The following is a 27,819-nucleotide window of genomic DNA, read 5'->3' on the forward strand; positions in this document are numbered from 1 at the left end:
AAACAACCCACGGATATGGCACGCAGGCAACAAAAGGTGAGTGAGCGCAAACTCCCAGCCACAGCGAGAACACTTTTTAAATAGCCAATTGATGCACCTGTTTTCTTTTCAGTTTAGCGCCCCATTGCAAGCCAGAGCCAGGCGACACGAAGCCGTTTTAAACTTGAAGCAAATGTATATGTAGGCAAGTAACATGTCAGAGGAACCTCAACTCTAGAGCGTTTTCATAAATTAATGAATAAAAGTAGCCTTTAAGTTATTCATTTGTTGTGACAGGGCTCAGCGCTGGGCTGCATTCAATAAGAACAAACGTACTACAAACGTTTAATTAAAGGAAACGGTGCTGTTCTGTAGGATCAGTTGAAAAACGGTGAGGGGTTTGGGAACTCTCCGCTGCCTTTTTAAAGACGTCGCTCATTGATTCAAACCACACCTCATCTACACCCACCAAACAGACAAAATGTACCTCCATGTCTAATCAATAAGTTTAAAAATAACGTTTTGGGGAAAGGTGTCTTTCAGTACAAAACGTCACGCAACGTAGCAAACGTTAAATTAACCTGAACACATCCCAGGTGTCCACTCCATTCTTTGCCCCACAGAAATGTTATGAATGATGGATGTTCATTATGGTAAATAGAGGCCTACATTTGTTATTTTCAGGGTTGGGTAGATTACTTTCTAAATGTAATCCATTAGTTACTAGTTACCTGTCCAAAATTGTAATCAGTAACGTAACTTTTGAATTACCCAAACTCAGTAACGTAATCTGATTACATTCAGTTACTTTTAGATTACTTTCCACTTAAGAGGCATTAGAAGAAGACAAAAATGTATGTTACCAATTGAACAACATATATTGCAGGATAAGTCAATGTTAAAGTTTAGATAGCTGGCCATATATGGATGTTCAATTTTACTTTATGGTTATCTAGGCTTCTTCTAACCCACTGCTTTCTACTACATGTAATAATATGATTAAATTATATCTTTACATTAATATTTATAAGTCCAAAAATGGATGTAGCAACTACAGATTGCCCCTTTAAGTCTATCAAATGTGGTGAGTTTGAGCATGTGTTCATTAGGCCTATTTTTTTAATCAGCATGGATTAGATTGAGCAATAAAAGCCCTACATTTATTCCATAGGCTGGGATCCGCACTATGTAGCTGTTGCAAGAGCGCATTTTTCACTGTCTGTCTACTGGTTTTCAAAAACAATGATTGATAGGCAGCTTAAACTTCTTGAATTCAACCATTATTGGGTTCAAATACACATTTAGATTTCTGAACAGCCATCCCCAACAACCGCAATCCGTAAGGCGCAAAAAGCTAAATGAGAGCAGCAGTGTGATTCACATCAATGCGCTTTGTAGACCTCAATAATAAGTGATATCTGTATTGTCGTAGACTACACCACTGCTCTCGTACTTACCTTCAAGCATTTATTCAAGTAGGATAATCTTTGGATGCCGACAGCAGTCGCACCATTGGAAGACATAGCTTGGACTGTATCCTACAAAAGCTTATTCCTGCTCTTTTCCCGCGATCCATGAAACACATTTGGTGTGTCAACATAGTAATCACGCTCAGGTGGAACAAATTTAAACTTGTGCCTTTTTTCATTGCTGATTTGAATGTCATTGAGAAAACAGAGAAGTGTCAGATCTTTTTTTGCAAACATCCTTTCTGAATTTAAAACTAATCCTTGAAGTAATCATCTAGTTTTTCAAAAGTATCTAATCTGATTACAATATTTTTGCTGGTAATGGATTACAGTGTTTTTTTGTAATCCCTTTGTAATCTCCATTCCTGGTTATTTAAATTTTCTTGAGTGCTTAAAACAAATTTAAACTATTTGCAGACAAATGAAGTCTTTTCAATATGTCAAATGGGTCCTACACTTTATTTGGACTGCTTTGTCACTGTGCTCGACTAAGCCCAGAAGCTATTTTTAAGAATTCGCTCACAGGTACCGAGATTCTTCTTGGAGCCAGGCAGCAACTGTTTTTTTTCTACACATGTAATCCTGATTTGCACCTGCCATCACATTATTGGACATGGATTTCATATCTTGGTCATGTGGTCCTAGTCTATCCTAGGTTTGCTTACATTCCTGTTCTCACAGAACTTGGGACATAGAGAGAGAGGCACACAGTGAAACATAACTTTGCGAGACTGGTACACCTTATACTGTCTGTCTTTGCTTGCATTTGTGTAAGACTTTATGTATTGGTATGGGTGTAGTTGTGGTTTATATTGGCTACTGTGTGCATTTGATCAATATGAGATATTCATTCAGCATTCCCTTTGCCCCGCAGCACTGACAGTAGTAGCACACTTCGCTATTTGACCCTGGGCTGAGGCTTGACGTAGAAAAGGGAAAAAAGCCCACCCTGCTTACCAAGAACAGGGCTGATTTGCACTGAGGCAAAAAAAATAGCCTTTCACAGCACTCATAAGTGATTCCTCATGAAACCAGGGCGACATTTAATCCAAGTAATAGTCCTTTTGGAGGAAGGATTGTTGAGACATATATTTGACATTTGTATGTAAAAGCATAATTGAGAAAGAATTAGTCATATTTATTACATTTTGGCCTTAACCAGGACTCCTTTAAGACTCCATTATGTTTTATCTGTAGGTGCTACAAAGCTACATTTGGTGTGAAGCTTTACCACTTGCTCTGTAATATGAGCAGTATTTTGATTTCAATAGCAATTTTCTTGCATTTGTTTATGAATATTGAAAAAAACACCATTTTGTTGTTGAAAACAATATACTCTACTGCAGGGCTCTCCAACCCTGTTCCTGGAGAGCTACCCTCCTGTAGGTTTCTGTTTCAACCCCAGTTGTCCCTAACCTGATTCAGCTTATCAACCAGCTAGTTATTAGAATCAGGTGTGGGTTGGAGTGAAAACCTACAGGACGGTAGCTCTCCAGGAACAGGGTTGTAGAGCCCTGCTCTACGGGCATATTACAGTTCCATAGTGGGATCTCTGCTACTTTTAGAGTTATGATCCAATTTGTAAGCATTATCAACCGAGTGAATGTGAAAATGGATTCAAAATGGTCAACCTCTGCTGGTGATTTGCAGGATGTGCAACAATACAAATAAAAAGAGCTGTAATTGGTTACATTGCCTATTATGCCAATTTCTCTGTATAAAATGGGCCATAACTTTAAAACTAGCAGATATCCCACTTTGGAACTTTGATATGCCCGTAGAGTATATTATGTTCAACAATATAAGGAAAAATTTGCCAAATCAATATACAAACAGAATGCAGAGACAAGTCAACATAGACATCATACAGAATATACAATATCAGAACAGTAAGCATAAAATATGAAACTCTGGAGTATAGGCTAATTACAGTGGGAATATACCATTTACACAGGGGATATATCTACTTTATGTATGCAGAGGGAGGGATGCTGCCGTGCAAATATAGACAGTTCGTATACAGTGTTGTGCAGAGGTGTATTAAAGGTAATTGATGACAAGGTGCAGGGTTCGGCCCAATGCAAAGTCACGTAATCCCTATGAGCCCGATGGCTGCACGATGAGGGCCACAGCATGGGGGAAGAAAATGTTCAGGTGGTGGGTGGTTTTGGTCATGATGGACCTAAACCGTCTGCCAGAGGGGAGGCTTTGAAAGATGGTGTGTCCATGGTGGGTGGGGTCGGTGATGATCTTTCCTGCATGCTTCCATGTACTGGAGATGAGCAGGTGCTTGATGGAGGGCAGGTGACCGTTTTAAGGGGAAGGGAAAGGGAGATACCTAGTCAGTTGTGGACTGTTCTTGGACTCGTCACCATTGGAGATGAGACTGACCAGGCTAGGATCATCAGCAAACTTGAGTAGTTTGACAGATGTGGCATTGCAGTCATTTGGATGTTAGTTTTTGGTCAACAAAGACTATAAAAAATAACCAGGAATTCAGCAAATTAATTTAGGAAATCTGTTCCCAAGTATTCCTACAAATAAAACGACACACTGAGTGTACAAAACATTAGGAACACCTTCCCTAATATTGAGTTGCACCCCCTGTTGCCCTCCGAGCAGCCTCAATTCGTCGGGGCGTGGACTCTACAAGGTGTCAAAAGCGTTCCACAGGGATGCTGGCTCATGGGATGCCTCCCACAGTTGTGTTGGCTGGATGTCCTTTGGGTGGTGGACCATTCTGTTGAGCGTGAAAAACTCAGCAGAGTTGCAGTTCTTGACACAAACCGGTGCGCCTGGCGCCTACCACCATACCCCTTTGTCTTGCTCATTCACCCTCTGAATGGCACACACGGAGTGCATTCTGAGATTATTCAGATCCCTTGATTTTTTTCCCCTTAATCTGAATAATTATTATCCTTTATGACTATGAATTTTCAATTGAGTCATCACTGAGTTATTACATTTAACAAACAAACCAAACATTGAAATACCATTATGTAAGGTGGAGTAAAAATCCAAACCAGTCTGTGAATCAATACCGGTGTATATTCTATAGTGGTAGGTTTGTTGTTGTGCATGAGCAGAAAATTACCCTATAGACATGACCTGTAAAAGTAGGGCTATTTTCCTTGTTAAGGTCCACGGCATCATGAACTTTACCCAGTACCAGGATATTTTTGCCAAAACCTGGTTGCCTCTGTCAGGAGGCTGAAACTTGGCCACAAGTGGATCTTCAAGCAAGACAATAACTCTAAACTCACATCAAAATCGACAAAATAAATGATTAATTGGACACAAAATCAAAATTTTGCTATGGCCATCTCAATCTCATAATGTCACCCATACTGCACCATGAGCATAGCTTGCTGAAGTTTGGTCTGTGTCTGTCTATCCTTAGCAAGTGCTACTGCTATCCATCGCTACCCACCCCTCTCTACCTCCCTTGGCAGAATGACTCAATGTGTCCCCAGAGAGATTCCAGATCCTCATTAGATGGAATCAAGGTCTTGGCAACAGAGAAACTGACACACCCACATAATTGTTGCTCAAAGAATTGTCATGTTCAATGATATCAATAAAAAGCCTCAAAGGACACAGATGTGGATCAGCTTTATTTCCGGAACGAAAATGTTGTATCATTCCTGGAGGGATTTCAGGTATGATACGTTTACCTGAACTGAACAAACCAGCTCTACTGCATCTGTCTCCTCCTTGTTTGCATACTTGACTGGTTGTAGTGGGAATGAAGCAGTCACATGCCGACTAGCCATCTCAGTATATCTATCATGACGAACCAGTCCAGAATCAAACAACAAGCATTGTTGTTATAACATTTGGACTAGTGTATAGCAGTAAAACCACATAAATGGTCTGTCAGTGTATTGGAAACCACTTCAGAAAGCCTTTCCTCGTCAGACCTCCAATTGGCAGATCTCCGAGGACCAAAGATCAGGACCATAATAAGTCCATCAATGCAAAAAGTCCATTTGAATGAAGAGGATCAAGCTAGGGGAAGGCTTATACCACAGAATGTGCGTAGCGGGTTTACTGAAGAATGGATTGACAGGACCACACACAGTTTTATGAGAAGAAGTTGTTACTTATCACTGAACCCACATTTTTAGAATACCTTATTGCATTTTCTTTTTTAAATGAGTTACTATAAAGCACACAGGTTCCTCACTTCATGTTGGTGCCAATGTGATGCTGTTTGTGCTAAGGAATTATTTCTGTTGCCTTACTTGTCAAATAGTTTCTTTGCAGTGGACTGTGAGTTGGCCACAGTATTGCTCCCTGTCTAATGGAGGAGAGAGTAACTATTGTCCACGAGGATATGAATCAAACTCCCTCTCTCTTAAGGCTTGCCTTCTCCTCTTTCCTCAAAACGTTGGCTCCTTCACTGAAAGTCCATGAGGGGGCTGACTGTTTCCTCCCTCATCTCATTCTTTTTTTCTGTATTTAATCTCCCTCACTTGCCCTCTCAATATTAATGTTAATGTTTATTTAACTCAATAGAAACATGTCATTTAGCTAACATGATTAATGTAATAAAATTGAAGAGTTGATTAAACATGTATGATAATGGCAGGGAAGGTGAAAGGCATACATTTTATAATCGCCTGTCCTCTGTCTCTCGACAATCCTCATAGTAACCAGAGAGAAACCATGAGCCTCAAATCAAATCAAAATGTATTTGTCACATGCGTCGAAATACAAGAGGTAAGGTGTAGACCTTACTGTGAAATGCTTACTTACAAGCCCTTAACCAACAATGCAGTTACGAAAATAGAGTTAAGAAAATATTTACTAAATAAACTAAAGTTGAGAAGAAGAAAAAAGTAACATAATAAAATAACAATAACGAGGTTATATACGGGGGTACCAGTACCGAGTCAAAGTGCGGGGGTACAGGTTAGTTGAGGTAATTTGTACATGTAAGTAAGCATTTTACACATGTGACAAATACAATTTGAATTGATTTGATGTAGGTAGGGGTAAAGTGACTATGCATAGATAATAAACAGTGGGTGTGTGGGTGGGGGGGGGGGGGGGGGGGGGGTTCTCAATGCAAATAGTCTGGTGGCCATTTGATTAATTGTTCAACAGTCTTATGGCTTGGGGGTAGAAGCTACTAAGGAGCCTTTTGGACCTAGACTTGGCGCTCCGGTACCGCTTGCCGTGCGGTAGCAGAGGTATAGTCTGTGACTGGAGTCTATGACCATTTTCTGGGCCTTCCTCTGACACCTCCTAATTTAGAGGTCCTGGATGGCACGAAGCTTTGCCCCAGTTATGTACTGGGCCGTATGAAGTACCCTCTGTAACACCTTATGGTTGGATGCCGAGCAGCTGCATACCAGGTGGTGAAGCAACTGGTCAGGATGCTCTCGATGATGCAACTTTTTGAGGATCTGGGGACCCATGCCAAATCTTTTCAGTCTCCTGAGGGGGAATAGGTGTTGTCATGCCCTCTTCACGACTGTCTTGGTGTTTGGCCCATGATAGCAAGTCTCTCCACAAATGTTTTGTCTCCAAGCCTGCATGACAGCCAAGGAGGGAAGCCAATGCCACAGGAACACCTTTCCGAGGTGTCTAACGCATCCTTATTTCCACATGTCTAATCCTCTGGCACCCGATTTATTACACAAACAACCAAAAAACGACAAAGACCACAGGCACACTTCTGTGGTCTATGTCGTCTAGCTTTCCCTTGTCAATTTCCCTCTCCCTGACATGCAGTGCTTCCCAGGGGCTTATGTAACTCGCTACCTCTCCACCCTCCGCTGCCAAGAAGTGAATGGACAGTTCAGTGGGGCTTTCTGACAGCTAATTAGAGATGCTGTGAGGTAAGTTGTAGACTCTCAGAAACCCTGAGGGCAGAGCTGGCCCGATGAGATGCCCCATGGTGTGTTGTGTTGCTACCAAGGTTTAGAGTCCAGATCTGGAAGGGACACCACGGTAGCTGGGCCCTAGAGATTTTTGGCTGTCAATGTAGCAGGACAATATGATCCCAATAAAGCTCTTGGTTGCTTCAATGAGGTTGATAACAACTAATAGTTGTTGCTTAAGCTGACATGCTTGGCATTGCTTGGAGTGACAAGTGTATACAGTACCAGTCAAAAGTTGACACACCTACTCAAATATTGTTCCAATATTCACTTTTTTTTTTTACGTTAGAGGTTTTGTAACAAAGACATTCGTTAGAGTCTCTGTAACAAAGACATTCCAATCTTGATACTAGAGACCAAAGGGAGAGATCTCTCTCACTTGATTTACGACAGTGTGAAGGTGTCATAAAACCCGGCCCAGCCCCCTTCCATCTCTTCTCCTGTAGGAGAGAGGGGGGTCTGGATATCTGTCAGCCAATTGCCAAGCTGATCTGAGGCCTTGGGTCCTCGACCAGGAGTGTCATGACAGTAGCCATCCTTTGCCTTGATGACAGCTTTTCACACTCTTGGCATTTTCTCAACCAGCTTCACCTGGAATGCTTTTCCAACAGTCTTGAAGGAGTTCCAACATATGCTGAGCACTTGTTGGCTGCTTTTCCTTCCCTCTGCGGTCCAACACCCAACTACCTCATCCCCAAATTATTATTATTTTGTTTCTCTTTTGCACCCCATTATCTCAACTTGTACATCACTATCTCCACATATCACTCCAGTGTTAATTCTAAATTGTAATTACTTCGCCTCTATGGCTTATTTATTGCCTTACCTCCCTAATCTTACTACATTTGCACACACTGTACATATATTTTTCTATTGTGTTATTGACTGTACGATAGTTTATCCCATGTGTAACTCTGTTGTTTTTGTCGCACTGCTTTGCTTTATCTTGGCCAGGTCGCAGTTGTAAATGAGAACTTGTTCTCAACTGGCCTACCTGGTTAAATAAAGGTGAAATACATTTTTTTTAAACTCATCCCAAACCATCTCAATTGGTTTGAGGTTGGATGATTGTGAAGGCCAAGTCATCTGATGCAGCACTCCATCACTCTCCTTCTTCATCAAATAGCCCTTACACAGCCTGGAGGTGTGTTGGGTCATTGTCCTGTTGAAAAACAAAAGATAGTCCTAGTAAGCGCAGACCAGATGGGATGGTGTATCGCTGCAGAATGCTGTGGTAGCCATGCTGGTTAAGTGTGCCTTGAATTCTAAATTAAATCACTGACCATGTCACCAGCAAAGCACCCCCACACCATTACTCCTCCTCCATGCTTCACGGGGGGAACCACACATGCGGATATCATCCGTTCACCTACTCTGCGTCTCACAAAGACACGGCGGTTGGATCCAAAAATCTCAAATTTGGACTCATCAGACCTAAGGACAGATTTCCATTGGTTCTAATGTCCATTGCTTGTGTTTCTTTGCCCAAGCGTCTCTTCTTCTTATTGGTGTCCTTTAGTAGTGGGTTATTTGCAGCAATTAGTCCATGAAGGCCTGATTCACGCAGTCTCCTCTGAACAGTTGCTGTTGAAATGTCTGTCACTTGAATTCTGTGAAGTATTTATTTGGGCTGCAATTTCTGAGGCTGGTAACTCTAATGAACGTGTCCTCTGCAGCAGAGTTAACTCTGGGTCTTCCTTTCCTGTGGCGGTCCTCATGAGAGCCAGTTTCATCATGGCACTTGATGATTTTTGCGACTGCACTTGAAGAAACTTTCAAAGTTTTTGTTATGTTCCGTATTGACTGACCTTAATGTCTTAAAGTAATGATGGACTGTCATTTCTCTTTGCTTATTTGAGCTGTTCTTGCTATAATATGGACTTGGCCTTTTACCAAATAGGGCTATCTTCTGTATACCAACCAACACTACCTTGTCACAACACAACTGATTGGCTCAAACACAATTTAAGAAGGAGAGAAATTCTATAAATTAACTTTTAACAAGGCACACCTGTTAATGGAAATGCATTCCAGGTGACTACCTCATGAAGCTGGTTGAGAGAATGCCAAGAGTGTGCAAAGCTGTTACCAAGGTGGCTACTTTGAAGAATCTCAAATATAAAATATAATTTGATTTGTTTAAAATGTTTTGGTTACTACGTGATTCCATATATTATTTCATAGTTTTGATGTCTTCACTATAATTCTACAATGTAGAAAATAGTAAAAATAAAGAAAAAACATTGAATGCGTAGGTGTGTCAACCTTTGACACATATATATATATATATATATATGGTTCAGGATGGGACAAGTGACATTTTGTTTATGATACAGAACAGTGTAATGAAATGAGAATGCAGTGAAATGCCAAGACTTTGGATTGTTTCATGAACAAAAAGGTTGGACAACACCCAAGAGCCTAGCACACAATTGATTTGGAAACTACATCCGATTTTGCCTTCTGGCAGAGTTATTTTAAATCAATAAGTTTGTTCAGCGACCTTACTGTTGTATTTCTTCTGCCATACACAGTCATGCTCATTCCAATGGAACTCTTGTTATTGTGCCCACTTCAGAGGACACTTTCTATTAGGCCTATAACCTACATGTCAACAGGCTTTTTCCCTGAAGGCCATTTTTTGTCTTGTTTTGTGTCCCTCATTGAGAAACAGCACAATGTTTATAGTCCCCTGGAGTTGTGTATTACATCTTCTCATGTTATTATCTCTAGTTTTATGGGCACTGAACAACATGATTCTACCTCAAGCATTCTGACTATTGGCTTAATTTGCAACACCCTTGGGTACATGGAGGTCATCATTTTTCTGTGTGTTTGTAAATGCGTATTGACAGATTGAATATCTGGCGTCATGTCTCTGAATAGAATAGTGTCAATATAGGCCTATGCCAGCAGTTCCAGTCAGTGGGTCTGCTTGCCAATGAAGTCCCTGTTGACAAATCCTGTACTACTCAGTAGGCTGCACATGTGTGTTCAGGAGATCATTTGTGCTCCCAGAAGCTCTGGGGAGGGTCATCGGTCTTAATAATACCATCTAACTTGTCCATCCAGGAATGTATGATTCTGAATATTTTGATTTGCAACCTAATCTAGTGAATTTGTTCAACAGAGATGAATTTGGTTTCATCTGACTGTGCGGTAATATTATATATAGGCCCATTTCAATTGGTGCTAATTCACCAACTCAAAACACTTTAGCTAGATCACTAAGTCTATAACACCAACTGCTAGTAGCCTTGTATTAATCTAACAGCAAAATAAAAGAAATGTAAATTATGCCTACAGAAAGCTGAGACCCTCCTCTCTTTTACCACCACAATTACATTTTGGAAAGTTATTCAATCACGAGGTGCACAGCAGAGGGGAGATAAATGGAATGCTAATCACTTTAATAATGTTTACATATCTTGCATTACTCATCTCATGTATATACGGTATTTCATACTATTCTACTGTATCTTAGTCTATGCTGCTCTGACATTGCTCGTATATATATTTATATATTCTTAATTCCATTCCTTTACTTAGGTTTGTGTGTATTGGGGATATGTTGTGAAATTGTTAGATATTACTTGTTAGATATTACTGCACTGTCGGCGCTATAAACACATAAATAAGCATTTCGCTACACCCGCAATAACATCTGCTAAAGACGTGTGTGTGTGTGTGTGTGTGACCAATACAATTTGATTTCGTGTGAGAGGCTCCCTCATTACAGCAGCCAGCCCCAGCAACACAGGCAGGCACAGCGGCAGGGCAGACACTTCCCACTGGGCAAAACTGGATCAGTCAATGTTGCTTCAGTGTATTTTGTCAATGTATTTTGACTTGAAAAATATATTGGATTTGAAAAAAGTAATCAACTGTTGTTTTGATGGTGAAATTTCAACCGCAGGATTATGTCATCATGGTAACCAAATTTCAACAGAGAAACCTAGTATAAAATATGTTGAATTTGTACCTTTAAAGTAACATCTGATATACAACATATACAGTGTCAGAATTTATCTATCTACAGCTACCCTTTGGTGTCCCATCCAGGTATTTTTTTCCCTCCCCAATTTCGATCTTGTCTCATCGCTGCAACTCCCCAACGGGCTCGGGAGAGGCGAAGGTTGAGTAATGCGTCCTCCGAAACATCACCCGCCAAACCGTGCTTCTTAACACCTGCCCGCTTAACCCAGAAGCCTAACACCTGCCCGCTTAACCCAGAAGCCTAACACCAGCCCGCTTAACTCAATGTATCGGAGGAAATACCGTTCAACTGATGACTGAGGTCAGCCTGCAGGCGCCCGGCCTGCCACAGGGAGTTGCTAGAGCGCGATGAGCCAAGTAAAGACCCCCCGGCCAAACCCTCCCCTAAGCCGGACGACGCTGGGCCAATTGTGCACCGTCCTATTGGACTCCCGGTTGTGACACAGCCTGGGATCGAACCCGTGTCTGTAGTGACACCTCAAGCACTGCAAAGCAGTGCCTTAGACCATTTTAATCAAACCCAGCCTTGCTTAGCTATGATATTTGTCACTGATATTACCAATGTGCTATCGTGAGAATGATTAGGAGATCTCCAGCTAAAAACGAAATAGTTTCACTGTTGCTATTGATTCCAAATTAAATGTGACCATACTTTAACACTCATATCAAATCTATTTAGGCCTATATAGCATTTACAGTAATTAAGAGCTATTGTTTCAGTTAACCCAGAATAAATAAAAACAATAGACAATACAATAGCCCTAGGGGGCCTAGCTCCGGTTGATTTCAAATGTAATGCTAATTGTGTTTGATTGTCAACACACCAAATATCAACATTTGAAGGATAATTGCTTGGATAATTCCATCTGTGCCACTGACTTAGTCTGGCTTTAACTCCAGTTTGACTGCAAATTAATAATTGATACAGTATGTTGGATTCACATCTCCATCTCAATCAAAAATCTAAGTTAAAGAATAGGACTAAATCAAATCAAACATTATTTTAAGTGTATTTAAAGTTTGATTTAGTCCTATTCTTTAATTTGGATTTTCGTTGAGATGGATGCGTGAATCCAACATATAAATGATTAATTATTATGTAGACAAACTGGAATTAAAGCCAGACTAAGTCAGTGGGCACAGATGGAACTATTAGAGCAGAACATAAATCTCCTTCAAATGTTGTTATTTGGTTGAGTAGTCAACCAAACACAATTCAATATTACTTTTGTAGTACAGTAAATAGCCTAAAGTTCAGGTATTTTACAAACTAATGTAACATTCAACCTTAAAATGAGTAACACATCGATGGCCACATTTAGAGGTTACTGTAACTATACATGTCTTATCTAATCATATAAAGTGTGCATGTTCACGATAGCATGCATAGATCGTCGCAGGTCTGTGGAGATCTTCATAATTGCTGCAATAATCTGCTTTTAAATGGTTGAAAGCGCAGTGATAGACATTCGGGTGACAACTAAACCAAAAATCACACATTGTTTTTCCATTGGAAATTGGTTGTGCTTTTAGATGTTTGAAAGCATAGTGACAACACATTGTAAATTCCACAAACTTTTGGCTGTCTTTTTGAGTGGGTGAACATAGGTTGTAATGTCATTGATCAATGTCTCAACCAAATATTACCCAATTATCCACGTTGAAATGACATGAGGATAATGCAATTTACTGTTGAACAAATTCATGGTTTTATCTGCCTAAGAAAGAGGATGTTTTGATTCAGGTGACCAGGTAGAATGTGCAGCTCGCACCTCTGCGACCAATTGAAAGTTTAACTCGCACAGCCAAGTGAAAGGGTCACAAAATGCTACTAAAAGGTCGCAGTCTGGAACCTTGCCCACACTGATTGTTTGCTCTTCTGACCTTCATCCAAGCATAATTTTGAATCACATTTTATATTCCAACGCTCCTGCAAGAGAGACTTTGGCTTATATTAGAAATGTATGTTTTTTTTATTTGATGACATTTTAATTTGGTATTTAGGAGTTCAAATATCCTTTACAGTTCAACCTCTGTAGCAAACTCTGACAAGTTGGTAACTTTCCAAAGATGCAACCATCTCACAAAAGTTTAGGGTCACAAAGGTTTGATCCCCTCTGCCCTCTCAATGCCTTCAAATCAAATTTTATTTGTCACATACACATGGTTAGCAGATATTAATGCGAGTGTAGCGAAATGCTTGTGCTTCTAGTTTCGACCATGCAGTAATATCTAACCTAACAATTTCACAACAACTTCCTTATACACACAAGTGTAAAGGAATGAATAAGAATATGTACATAAAAATATATGAATGAGCGATACCCTAATGTAGGGTATGTAAATATTGTTTAAAGTGGCTAGTTATACATTTATTACATCAATTTTTCATTATTAAAGTGGCTAGAGATGAGTCTATGTTGGCAGCAGCCACTCAATGTTAGTGATGGCTGTTTAACAGTCTGATGGCCTTGAGATAGAAGCTGTTTTTCAGTCTCTCGGTCCCCGCTTTGATGCACCTGTACTGACCTCGCCTTCTGGATGATAGCGGGGTAAACAGGCAGTGGCTTGGGTGGTTGTTGTCCTTGATGATCTTTTTGGCCTTCCTGTGACATCGGGTGGTGTAGGTGTCCTGAAGGGCAGGTAGTTTGCCCCCGCTGCTGCACCGTCTTCACCACTCTCTGTGTGGGTGGACCATTTCAGTTTGTCCGTGATGTGTACGCCGAGGAACTTAAAACTTTCCACCTTCTCCACTACTGTCCCGTTGATGTGGATAGGGGGGTGCTCTCTTTGCTGTTTCCTGAAGTCCACGATCATCTCCTTTGTTTTGTTGACATTGAGTGTGAGGTTATTTTCCTGAAACCACACTCCAAGGGCCCTCAACTCCTCCCTGTAGGCCGTCTCATCGTTGTTGGTAATCAAGCCTACCACTGTAGTGTCATCTGCAAACTTGATGATTGAGTTGTAGGTGTGCATGGCCACGCAGTCATGGGTGAACAGGGAGTACAGGAGAGGACTGAGAACGCACCCTTGTGGGGCCCCAGTGTTGAGGATCAGCGGGGTGGAGATGATGTTACCTACCCTCACCACCTGGGGGTGGCCCGTCAGGAAGTCCAGGACCCAGTTGCACAGGGCGGGGTCGAGACCCAGGGTCTCGAGTTTAATGACGAGTTTGGAGGGTACTATGGTGTTAAATGCTGAGCTGTAGTCGATGAACAGAATTCTTACATAGGTATTCCTCTTGTCCAGATGGGTTAGGGCAGTGTGCAGTGTGATTGCGATTGCGTCGTCTGTGGACCTATATGGGCAGTAAGCAAATTGGAGTGGGTCTAGGGTGTCAGGTAGGGTGGAGGTGATATGGTCCTTGACTAGTCTCTCAAAGCACTTCATGATGACGGAAGTGAGTGCTACGGGGCGATAATCATTTAGCTCAGTTACCTTAGCTTTCTTGGGAACAGGAACAATGGTGGCCCTCTTGAAGCATGTGAGGACAGCAGACTGGGATAAGGACTGATTGAATATGTCCGTAAACACACCAGCCAGCTGGTCTGCGCATGCTCTGAGGACGCGGCTGGGGATGCCGTCTGGGCCGGCAGTCTTGCGAGGGTTAACACGTTTAAATGTTTTACTCACGTTGGCTGCAGTGTAGGAGAGCCCCCAGGTTTTGGTAGCGGGCTGTGTCAGTGGCACTGTGTTGTCCTCAAAACGAGCAAAGCAGTTGTTTAGTTTGTCTGGGAGCAAGACATTGTGTTCCGCGACGGGGCTGGTTTTACTTTTGTAGTCCGTGATTGACTGTAGACCCTGCCACATACCTCTCGTGTCTGAGCCATTGAATTGCGACTCTACTTTCTCTATACTGACGCTCAGCTTGTTTGATTGCCTTGCGGAGGGAATAGCTACACTGTTTGTATTCGGTCATGTTTCCGGTCACCTTGCCCTAAATAAAAGCAGTGGTTCGTGCTTTCAGTTTTTCGCGAATGCTGCCATCAATCCATGGTTTCTGGTTGGGGAATGTTTTAATAGACGCTGTGGGTACAACATCACTCGCTCACCGAATCAGCGTATTCATCAATGTTATTGTCCGACGCTATGCGGTACATATCCCAGTCCACGTGATCGAAGCAATCTTGAAGCGTGGAATCAGATTGGTCGGACCAACAGACCTGAGCACGGGCGCTTCCTGTTTTAGTTTCTGTCTATAGGCTGGGAGCAACAAAATTGAGTCGTGGTCAGATTTTCCGAAAGGAGGGTGGGGGAAGGCTTTATATGCGTTGCGGAAGTTAGAATAACAATGATCCAGGGTTTTGCCAGCCCGGGTCGCGCATTCGATATGCTGATAACATTTTGGGAGCCTTGTTTTCAGATTAGCCTTGTTAAAATCCCCAGCTATAATAAATACCGCCTCAGGATATGTGGTTTCCAGTTTGCATCGAGTCAAATTAAGTTCTTTCAGGGCCGTCGTTGTGTCTGATTGGGGCGGGATATACACGACTGTGATTATGATCGAAGAGAATTCTCTTGGGAGATAATGCGGTTGGCATTTCATTGTAAGGAATTCTAGGTCAGGTGAACAAAAGGACTTTAACTTCTTATGGCTGCATCCCGCTACCGGGATTAATCTGAGACGGAGCTCAGAACAATAGCCAAATTAGCCGCCATGTTGGGGTCAACAGAAACCAAAAAATACATGATAAATGTTTCCTTACCTTTGATGAACTTCATCAGAATGCAGTCCTAGGAATCCCAGGTCCATAATAAATGCTTGATTTGTTAGATAATGTCTGTTATTTATGTCCAATTAGCTACTTTGGAATTGTTTACTAAAGGCGCTAACCAAAGTCACAAAGCGCCTCCACTATAACGTGACAAAATGTCCAAAAGTTCCGTAACAGTCAGCAGAAACATGTCAAACGATGTACTGAATCAATCTTTAGAATGTTGTTAACATACATCTTGAATAACGTTCCAACCGGAGAATTAGATTGACTTCAGAAGAGCGGTGGAACGGACGTCCTCCTCATGTGAAGGCGCATGGTGAATGCGTGATCAGCTCGTGGCAGTGATTACTCACTCCTGTCTCCTTCGGCCCCCCTTCACATTAGTCATCAGACAAAGTTCTGTTGACATCTAGTGGAAGCCGTAGGAAGTGAAAACTCATCCATATCTCGCTGTAATTTCATTGAGAGCTTGGTTGAAAATCTGCCACCGCAGAAAATTTTCAAACAGGAAGTGGAACTTCTCAGGTTTTTGCCTGCCATATGAGCTCTGTTATACTCACAGACATAATTCAAACAGTTTTAGAAACTTCAGAGTGTTTTCTATCCAATATGAATAATAATATGCATATATTAGCGACTGAGGAGCAGGCCGTTTAATATGAGCACCTCTGTGCACCTTTCATCCAAGCTACTCAATACTGCCCCTGTAGCCATAAGAAGTTAAAGGGATACTTCAGGATTTTCGCAATGAAGCCCTTTTTCTACTTCCTCAGAGTCAGATAAACTTGTGGAGACCATTTTTATGTCTCTGCGTGCAGTTTGAAGGAAGTTGCTAATAAGTTGAGCACAATTGCTGCTCTTGAAACTACCTCTAACTTCTTTCATACTGGACGCAGAGCCATACAAATGATATCCACAAGTTCATCTGACTCTGGGGACGTCGATCAAATCATTGCCATAATCCCAAATTATTTAAACAGCTATGGTTTGACAGTGGGCGTTGTATGATACTGTAGCAACAGATGAATGAATATGTGATAGTAGGTGCACATATCATGTATATAATAAAAACATATGCCCCCTGGTACCCTCCTAGTATTTTACACTGATTGGCTAAATTCGTTTATCCTTAATGCCATGAGCAACTTACATTTTTAATAGTTTTCCTTGTCCAGGCTGAAAATGACTCCTGAAGAAAAATTATGAAAAGGAATACCATGTGTGTATTCATACCAGAGTAGGCCTAATACTTATAAAACAATAATTAGCATAACACTCTATAACACGCCACTGACTTATAATATGAGTGTTCTATGTAAAGTCATTGAGTCATTTAATACCTTCTACTGATGATCTATCTCCGTGTGTGCTTGAGCACACTCTTTGTCTCCTCACAGGGTATTGATTGTGCATGCACAATGCTTTTGGAGATCTCCATCTGTGAAATTGAAGTGACACTTTGTATAAGCAATCAGTCTGTCTTTCATGCCCTGTCCTTCACACTGAAGTCACTTCTGATTAGAATTTTTCTCTGCGGGCCGTGGCGACGGATTGGTAACCAAGACCGATCCATCAAACACCTTTTAATTACGTCTCTCTCTGTCAGTCATGGGAATGTCTTGCATCGTTTTCAACATCACTGTTATTTTCAGATTTTTCGTCACTCTCAACGACTGTTAGAACTTCTAAGTTTTAAGTTTTTTGTGTTTTTTTCTGCTTTTAAGATGTCATTCTCCTCCTGCATATAGAATATAGCTAGTTTCAACTGATTTGGTAGAAATGTAACAGACATGCTAATTATTTTCCCAGTTCAGTATATTCACCTGCTGTGTGCTGAATTTTTGTTGTTGTTGCTGGCCTTAAAACAAAGTGTTAGGGACTATAACTACTGTTCCCTGCAGGAGGGAAACAAGGTACAACATACAGTACTATTCTATTTTCAGTTAAATAATCTCTCCTGTTTTATATTTGACGAGGTTGAAATATTTCTGACAAATATTTCTGTTATGATCTTAATCAAAAATATTAGTGATCAATTCAGTGATACCCGAGCCCTGCCCCTAACCTAGCTATTGATGAAAAACCGGTCCTACCCGGCCCTAACCCGATGTATAATGTCGGGCTCTACTGCACGCCACCACTGACATATTGTTGGTTCTGACCAGACAAGCAGGGGAATGCACCTGAGCGTCAGAAGCGTGGGGGACGCACAACAAATTGTAGCCAGTACCCTGACGTCACGGTTCGCATGATCAAGGGCAACACTGTGCCTGGTCGCCATTGGCCGGAGCAGACAGCGAGCCTCTCGTGATGTGCCATCTGAAGGGTGGACCGCGCACATTAAAAATAAACCCAGGGGAAAAAACGTTATCATGGAGATTACCCTACCGACCAGTCATAGTTTCTGGTGACAAAGCACCTTATAACCTAGCTGGGAATGGGACAGACAGCTCTGAAAAACGGACCCCTCTGTGGCAACAGACAGGGCGATTCGTAATTCTACTCTAGTTCCCAGAAATGAAAAACGTTGAACTGGAGAAAGACAACTAATTTTGGGGTTTATATGAACCACAGAGACTGTGTGGGATAATAGAATGGTCGTGTACAACTCTGTTCGTTCCCTTGAAAATTATTGCGACCCCCAACCATGTAAAAAAAAATATATAAAATGTAATTAACAGCCAGTGGTTTCTATGGCAGTCAATTGAAAAACATTCTAACAGTATTTCTGATAGTCTGACGGTGAGTTGAGAAGACAAATTGACTGTCATAGCCCCAGATTAAAAGTATGTATCTCACCACCACTAATGAGATGGGTGTGCTTGATGCATGTTGTGTCTGAAGTTCTCAGTCAGGGGGCGTCATCGACAGTGCGCACCTCATCTCTGCTCTCACATCCAATCTGGATTTATATTTTAATGCAGACGAGAGCGCTAAATCCAGCTTCACACAGATGTTAGCTGGCGAAGGGTACCATGAGTTTAATGGTGCTTTCAAGACAACTGGGAACTCTGAAAAATACGAGGTCAAATCATGACATCGGTGATCTTCAAGTCGGAAATTCTGACCTCTAGAAAAAGGCCTGAGTTCCCGAGTTGGATGCCCGTTCAAAATGTTTTTTCCCCAGTCAGAGTTTGTTTGTTTCCGAGTACTGAGTTGTCTTGAACACACGGAAGTCGGAGAATTCCGAGTTCGCAGTTGTTTTGAACGCGGCATTAATGCTCAGAGGGAACCAAAACCCCTCCGTAGTGACCAGTGAATGCATTCGGTCACATGACACCTCGATCAGCTCTTCGATTCCACTTACCAGCATGTCAACTGAGCCAGCATTACAGTCAAACGGATTGGGAAGTAGGTCCCAAAGTGCTCTTCCAAGCGTTGGAGGTGAGGGTCATCACTCGTGTGGGACACTTAATGATGCTGTTTTCTGTTAGAAACATGCACAGCCTAGGGAAGGGGGCATCTCCTCAATCCACTGATTCAGTCACTCATCTGAACAATGTTCTTGGATTTCCCCTGCATGATTGTGTTCAGTTTCCCAAATACACTTCATGATCAGAAGTATATGGACACCTGCTCGACGAATATCTCATTACAAAATCATGGGCATTAATATGGTGTTGGTCCCCCCCTTGCTGCTATAACAGCCTCCACTCTTCTGGGAAGGCTTTCCACTGATGTTGGAACATTGCTGTGAGGACTTGCTTCTATTCAGCCAAGAGCATTCGTGAGGTCGGGCACTGATGTTGGGCAATTTAGACCTGGCGTTCCAATTCATCTCAAAGATGTTCGATGGGGTTGAAGTCAGGGCTCTGTGCAGGCCAGTCAAGTTCTTCCACACAATCTCGACAAACCATTTCTGTATGGACCTCACTTTGTGCACTGGGGCATTGTCATGCTGAAACAGGAAAGGGCCTTCCCAAAACTGTTGCCACAAAGTTGGAAGCACAGAATCATCTATAATGTCATTGTATGCTGTAGCGTTAAGATTTGCCTTCACTAGAACTAAGGGGGCTAGCCCAAACCATGAGAAACAGCCACAGACCATTATTCCTCCTCTACCAAACTTTACAGTTGGCACTATGCATTCGGGCAGATAGCGTTTCCCTGGCATCCGCCAAACCCAGATTTGTCCGTTGGACTGCCAGATGGTGAGTCATCATTCCAGAGAATGTGTTTCCACTGCTCCAATGGCGGCAAGCTTTACACAACTCCAGACGACGCTTGGCATTGTGCATAGTGATCTTATGCTTGTGTGCAGCTGCTCTGTGTGCAGCTGCTCGGCCATGGAAACCCATTTCATGAAGCTCCGGACAAACAGTTCTTGTGTTGATGTTGCTTCCAGAGGCAGTTCCTCGGTGTTGCAACCGAGGACTGAAGATTTTTATGAGCTACGTGCTTCAGCACTCAGCGGTCCCGTTCTGTGAGCTTGTGTGACCTACCACTTCGCTGCTGAGACATTTTCGCTCCTAGACGTTTCCTCTTCATAATAACAACACTTACAGTTGACCAGGGCAGCTCTATCAGGCGAGAAATTTGACCAACTGACTAGTTGGAAAGGTGGCATCCTATGACAGTGTCAAGTTGAAAATCACTGAGCTCTTCAGTAAGGCCATTCTATTGCCAATGTGTGTCTATGGAGATTGCATGGCTGTGTGCTCGATTTTTATACACCTGTCAGCAACAAGTGTGGCTGAAATAGCCAAATCCACTAATTTGAAGGGGTGTCATACTTTTGTATATACAGTCCATTCGGAAAGTATTCAGACCCCTTGACCTTTTTCAATTTTTTTTATGTTAGTCTTATTCAAAAATGTATTAAATCCCAAAAATGTATTCAGCAATCTACACAGAATACCCCATAATGACAAAGCAAAAGCAGGTTTATATATATATATATATATATAATCTCTTATTTACATAAATATTCGGACCCTTTGCTATGAGACTCAATTGAGCTCACATGCATCCTGTTTCCAGTGATCAATCTTGATGTTTCTACAACTCGATTTGGAGACTACCTCTGGTAAATTCAATTGATTAAACATGATTGAGAAAAGCACACACCTCTCTATATAAGGTCCCACAGTTGACAGTGCATGTCAGAGCAAAAACCAAGCCATGAGGGCAAAGGAATTGTCCGTAGAGCTCCGAGACAGGATTGTGTTAAAGCACAGATCTAGGGAAGGGTACCAAAAAATGTCTGCAGCATTGAAGGTGCCTAATAGCACAGTGGCCTCCATTATTCTTACATGGAATAAGTTTGGAACCACCAAGACTGTTCCTAGAACTGGCCGCCTGGTCAAACTGAGAAATCGGGAGAGAAGGGCCTTGGTCAGGGAGGTGACCAAGTACACGATGGTCACTCTGACAGAGCTCTAGAATTCCTCTGTGGAGATGGTAGAACCTTCCAAAAGGACAACCATCTCTGCAGCACTACATTAATCAGGCTTTTATGATAATGGCCAGACGGAAGCCACTCCTCAGTAAAAGGCACATGACAGCCCGCTTGGAGTTTGCCAAAAGGAATCTAAACAAGATTCTCTGGTCTGATGAAACCAATGTTGAACTCTTCGGCCTGATTGCCAAGCATCACGTCTTGAGGAAACCTGGCACCATCCCTACGGTGAAGCATGGTGGTGGCAGCATCATGCTGTGGGGATGTTTTTCAGTGGCAGAGACTGGGAGACTAGTCAGGATTGAGGAAAAGATGAATGGAGCAAAGTACAGAGATCCTTGATGAAAACCTGCTCCACAGCGCTCAGGACCTCAGACTGGGGCGAAGGTTCACCTTCCAACAGGACAACGACCCAAAGCACACAGCCAAGACGACGCAGGAGTGGCTTTGGGACAAGTCTCAATGTCCTTGAGTGGCCCAGACAGAGCCCGGACTTCAACCCGATCTAACATCTCTGGAGAGACCTGAAAATAGCTGTGCAGCAACGCTCCCCATCCAACCTGACAGAGCTTGAGAGGATCTGCAGAGAAGAATTGGAGAAACTCCCCAAATACAGATGTTCCAAGCTTGTAGCGTCATACCCAAGAAGACTCAATGATGTAATCACTGCCAAAGGTGCTTTAACAAAGTACTGAGTAAAGGGTCTGAATACTTGCAGTTGAAGTCGGAAGTTTACATACAATTTCGGTTGGAGTCATTAACTTGTTTTTCAACCACTCCACAGATGTATTGTTAACAAACTATAGTTTTGGGAAGTCGGTTAGGACATCTACTTTGTGCATGACACAATTAATTTTTCCAACAATTATTTACAGACAGATTATTTCACTTATAATTCACTGTATCACAATTACAGTGGGTCAGAAGTTTACATACACTAAGTTGACTGTGCCTTTAAACAGCTTGGAAAATTCCAGAAAATGATATCATGGCTTTAGAAGCTTCTGATAGACTAATTGACATTTGAGTCAATTGGAGGTGTACCTGTGGATGTATTTCAAGGCCTACCTTCAAACTCAGTGCCTCTTTGCTTGACATCATGGGAAAATCAAAAGAAATCAGCCAAGACCTCAGAAAATAAATTGTACACCTCCACAAGTCTGGTTCATCCTTGGAAGCAATTTCCAAACGCTTGAAGGTACGCTACTCTGTACAAACAATAGTACGCAAGTATCAACAACATCGGACCACGCAGCCGCGATATCGCCCAGAAAGGAGACGCTTTCTGTCTCCTAGAGATTAACGTACTTTGGTGCGAAAAGTACAAATCAATCCCAGAATAACAGTAAAAGACCTTGTGAAGATGCTGGAGGAGACCGGTACAAAAGTATCTATATCCACAGTAAAACGAGTCCTATATCAACATAACCTGAAAGGCTGCTCAGCAAGGAAGAAGCCACTGCTCCAAAACCGCCATAAAAAAGCCAGACTACGGTTTGCAACTGCACATGGGGACAAATATCGTACTTTTTGGAGAAATGTCCTCTGGTCTGATGAAACAAAAATAGAACTGTTTGGCCATAATGACCATCATTATGTTTGGAGGAAAAAGGGGGAGGCTTGCAAGCCAAAGAACACCATCCCATCTGTGAAGCACGGGGTGGCAGCATCATGTTGTGGGGGTGCTTTGCTGCAGGAGGGACTGGTGCACAAGGTGTATGTAAACTTCAGACTTCAACTGTATGTAAATGTTGTAGCAAAAATGTCTAAACTATTTTTGCTTTGTCATTGTGGGGTATTATGTGTAGATTGACGAGGAAAATAACAATTTAAAACATTTTAGAATAAGGCTGTAACCTAAAGAAAATTGGAAAAAGTCAAGGGGTCTGAATACTTTCCCGAAGGCATTGTATATATGCCGTTGTCGTTTCTAAACCGTCATTCTAGCATAAATGACACATTATTCTACATGTTTTTATGCAAAGTTTATGATTTATGCCTGCAACTAGTTTCTTGAAATGAGACATATAATCATGCCAAAATGTGATTCAAAAATCTAATTCACTGACAGAGGGATAGCTAATGAAAAACAAATTAACATTTACAGTAGCTGGCTAGGCTAGTCAAACTGTAACATTGGCTTGCTTTCAATAAATTAGCCTTATGATCAACGACGTTACCTCTAAATACGATCAAGACAATTCGTATTGCATGCTGCATATTTCAAGTGCAGTCGAAAATGGATATTTATCTTATTTCCGTCTTCATCAAACAGCAGCTCAGCTTTTCACAAGAGGCTGTGTTTACATCATATATAGAAGCAGGCATTGGCTGCCTTCATCACAAGGGGTATGTATGGGAGTTCTGATTGGTTCCAAGTTTGTCAAATTTGCCTGAGCAGACAGTGTTGAAATATACTTTTTATGAGAAAATGTGCACGAATTTGAAGGTGATGACGAAATCTATAGTCATCATAAGAATGTTTTACTGTCAAATACAAAATAACTGCTCCTTCCTCTACGGGGATCGAGGAACTTCACGTTTTCGGCTTCGGCCCACCACCTATTGGTGGTCTCTGGGGAGAAAAATCTAGCTACACTGTCAGCCATTGGCTATGCCCTCAGAAATTAAACAGAAGGCATCTGCCCTTCAAATGTATTAGGGCAGAATTTTGGCGTGACAGAGAAATCAATAGATCATCTTTTGACTTATAATGGGTGTGACCGTTTTTACAATATCATTTTTCTTTTTTACTTCCACCTTCTCAAAGGCCTAGACACATCACTCCTGAGAGCACGAGCAGTAGCCTAGTTTTCCCACGGTCTAGCTAGCTTTTGTTGTAGTGTGTCATCAAGGAGGATGTTTTTGCTATTTTGTTAACATTGCCCTTTAAGATTAACTTTCAACAAGAAGTTAATTTTCAAATGATCATCATTTGGTAAGTTGCACTGTTTTTTTTTTTTTTTTTTTTTTTTAATGTGAAACATTGTTGCTTTTAAACTTTAAATTAATTATTCTACATGTTGTTGTGTTAGCCTGAATTTCAAATTAATTAAATTAATACAAATCTCATCCATCTACACACAGAAATCCATCATGACAAAGTGAAAAAATGTTTGCTAATTTATTTAAAATGAAATAGAGAAATGTAATTTACATAAGTATTCACACCCCTTTGCTACGACACTCCAAATTGAGCTCAGGTGCATCCAATTTTCTTGCTCATCCTTGATGTCATTACAACTTGATTGGAGTCCACCTGTGGCCAATTGAATTGTTTGGACATGATTTAGAAAAACACCTGTCTATATAAGGTCCCACAGTTGACAGTTCATGTCAAAGCAGAAACTTGACCATGAAGTCCAAGGAACTGTCCGTAGATCTGAGATGGTCAGTCTTGTGATGAGACATGTATCTGGGGAAGGGTATAAAACCATTTCTAGAGTGTTGAAAGTTTCCAAGAGCATAGTGGTCTCCATCATTGGGAAATTTAAAAAATATGGAACTACCCAGATTCTGCCTAGAGCTGACCAAACTGACAACTGGGCAAGAAGGACCTTGGTCAGGGAGGTGACAAATAACCCAATGACCACTGACAAAACTACAGTTCCTTGGCTGAGATGTGAGAACCTGCCAGAAGGACAACAGTCTCTACAGCACTTCACCAATCTGGGCTTCATGGGAGATTGCCCAGACGCCTGGAGTTTGCAAAAAGGCACATTAAAGAATCTGAAAGCATAAGGGAAAAGATTCTGTGGTCTGATGAGACAAAAATGGAACTCTTTGGCCTGAATGCAAAGTGCTATGTCTGAATAAAACCAGGCACAGCCCAGCCCCCATCTAACACCATCCCCCCCGTGAAGTAGTGTGCTGCTCTCTTTAAACAGTGTCTAGCATATTGGCTTGTATAGCCCAGTATGACAAATAGCTTAATGTAATGGGCTGTGTGAGAATCTCTGGTAAGTTAAACTAGGCTATTTCTTTGGTTATTTTTGCTCATTTTAATATTGCCTATAGGTGCAAAATTGCAGGGACCATGGTTGGCAAGTGAGCTGATTCATATGCGCCTAAAATAACATTGCAGGACTGCGGTTAGGTTCGGGATCAGTTCTTGCGGTAGCGGGTGTGAGTCGGACAGATATCAGTATGAAAAGTATAGGCAAATCCTTGATGAGAACCTGCTTTAGAGTGCAAATGGCCTTAGTCTGGGGCGAAGTTTTACGTACCAACAGGACAATGACTCCAAGCATACAGCCAAAACAAGGCTGAAATGGCTTCAGAACAAGAATGTGAAAATCCTTGAGTGGCCCAGCCAAAGCCCAGACTTGAATCCTGTTGAAAATCTGTGGAAAACTTGAAGATTTCTGTTCACCGGCACTCCGCATCTAACTTAACAGAGCTTGAGAAAATCTGCGAGGAAGAATGTGAGACAATCCCCAAATCCAGATGTGCAAAGCTGATACAGACATACCCAAGACGATTCAAAGCTGTAATCGCCACCAAATGTGCTTCTACAAAGTATTGGCTCAGGGTGGTGATCACTTATGTAAATTATTTATTTCTGTATTTAATTTTCAATACATTTGCAAAAAAAAAATCAAAAACATGTTTTGTTTGTACTGCAAGTCTCCTGTAAGTAAAGACTGATCAGGATGTGTAACCATACAGTAAAAGAAACCATGTTCATCTGTAAACAAAAGGCGTACAGGAGACGGGTATGTGTCTTGTTACGCTCAGTCAATAATGGGGCATTGGAATGAGCTGTTAGCAAAGATGTGAAACGTTTTAAGGGGGCTTGACTTGTAGACAGTCTAGTTGTGTATGAGCACCTACAGTTGTGCTGTTGAGTAGCTAAGCACTGCCAACAATGGAGTGAATAGGCTAGAAGAGTATGCTAACAGCACCTTTCCCCCATGCTAAAGAACTAACTGCAAGGTGTGAATAGCTTCAGGAGCACTTGGCTTGTAGACAGTGTAGTGTATTTGTGATTTTGTTTTCTCGAGGGTATTGTGCTTTCATAAATACCTTTTTGCTGTCCTGAATTGTTTCAGAACCTCATCTGACTTTTCTTTCGCTCCCTCATTTCCAAGTCCCTTTCCTCTCTCGTCCACCTGTTGGAAATGGGAGACCAGCCTCTACAGGTGCTGTAATCTTCTGTTTGATCCCCACAACGCCCCTGTTGTCAACCCCAAACTCCTGAGGTTCCACAGTCCCCCACTACTCTACATAATTGCTGTCCAGGGGTAAAGCGCTTCAGAGCAGAAGCTCTTGACTTGGCGATGCCCGTACCTGACCTCACTTACTATACCACTCTCAATAACACTCATGCATAATGGGAGAGCTCTGTGTGAGAGAGAGTGGGAGTGGGCGGACTGAAATGGATGATGTTGTTCAACTGCTTTGGCCACCTTGCCTAGTCACTGCAGTCACTCCAATAACGCACACTCCGATTGGACTAGTTAGGAATTGTTGTGATAGATAGCAAAATGCTTTGGCAGGTCCTCTGTGAACCTTGGTTCCTTTTGCCGAGATGTGCAATAAGATTGGCAATTGTAATAAGAGTCTTCAACTTCTCTGCCACAGTGAGGATCAATTGATTCAAACAGCCTCGGTGGACTGCTCTATCCAACATTCCATGTTCTATTTCTATCCAGCCAAGTCACTGGTGCAATCTCCCTGTCCCCGTCTCTTTCATTTTCATCTCCGGTTCTCTCCTCTTGTTGTTCTTTTTTGTCTTCTCACCTCTTGCTCTCCTCCCCTCTATTTTCCAGTCTTTTTCTTTCTCCTCTACCTCAACTGTCATCCGTTTCCTTTTCCCTCTCCTTTACCTCTCTGCCCCTTTGCCTCTTCTTCTCAATTGCCTGCTGTGGCCTAGGCGAGTGTTATTCTGCCTCTGGCTTTACCCAACAGCGACCATTAAAAGGAACCATCTTCCTCACATCACCTCAATCAAAAATTCACTCTTTCCCTCTACCTTATATTTTTCTTTCTGTGATGCTCTTCCTTCCCTAACTTCCTCTCACACCCCACATCTTGCTATTAATCCTTTCTTCCCCAAGTTCCTTTCCTCACATATTTTCCTCTTTCTTTTCACCTCCATTTTTTTTTTACAAAACATCCACATACAAACGACAACATACAGACACACACAAACATCCACAACATCACCCCTGCCTAGACCCACCTGCTCACACCCCCATCTCCAGGGCCCGTATCATTCTCCTCCACATGGCCTCAAACTGAACCATTTTGTTTTTCTCTGTCGCCCACACACTTTCAACATCTAGATAATGAAGCATTTGACATTTCCATTGTGTTAACAATGGAGGATTGGTTGATTTTCCAGTTTGTAAATATTTTCCAACCCGACA

General features: G+C 41.8%; 1 protein-coding gene across 2 annotated transcripts in view; it reads left to right on the forward strand.

Annotated features, from left to right (window-relative positions):
• The window catches only part of LOC120066627 (calcium-dependent secretion activator 2-like), a 248,890-nt gene continuing 221,071 nt past the window's right edge, over nucleotides 1–27,819 (forward strand). For both annotated transcript variants that reach the window (XM_039018054.1, XM_039018056.1), the window contains exon 1: nucleotides 1–36. In XM_039018054.1, coding sequence (XP_038873982.1) covers nucleotides 16–36 — 21 coding nt within the window. In that variant the 5' untranslated portion in view covers nucleotides 1–15. The remainder of the gene's footprint in view (nucleotides 37–27,819) is intronic.

The sequence above is a fragment of the Salvelinus namaycush genome, chromosome 21 (assembly GCF_016432855.1).
Source record: "Salvelinus namaycush isolate Seneca chromosome 21, SaNama_1.0, whole genome shotgun sequence".
Lineage (NCBI taxonomy): Eukaryota > Metazoa > Chordata > Actinopteri > Salmoniformes > Salmonidae > Salvelinus > Salvelinus namaycush.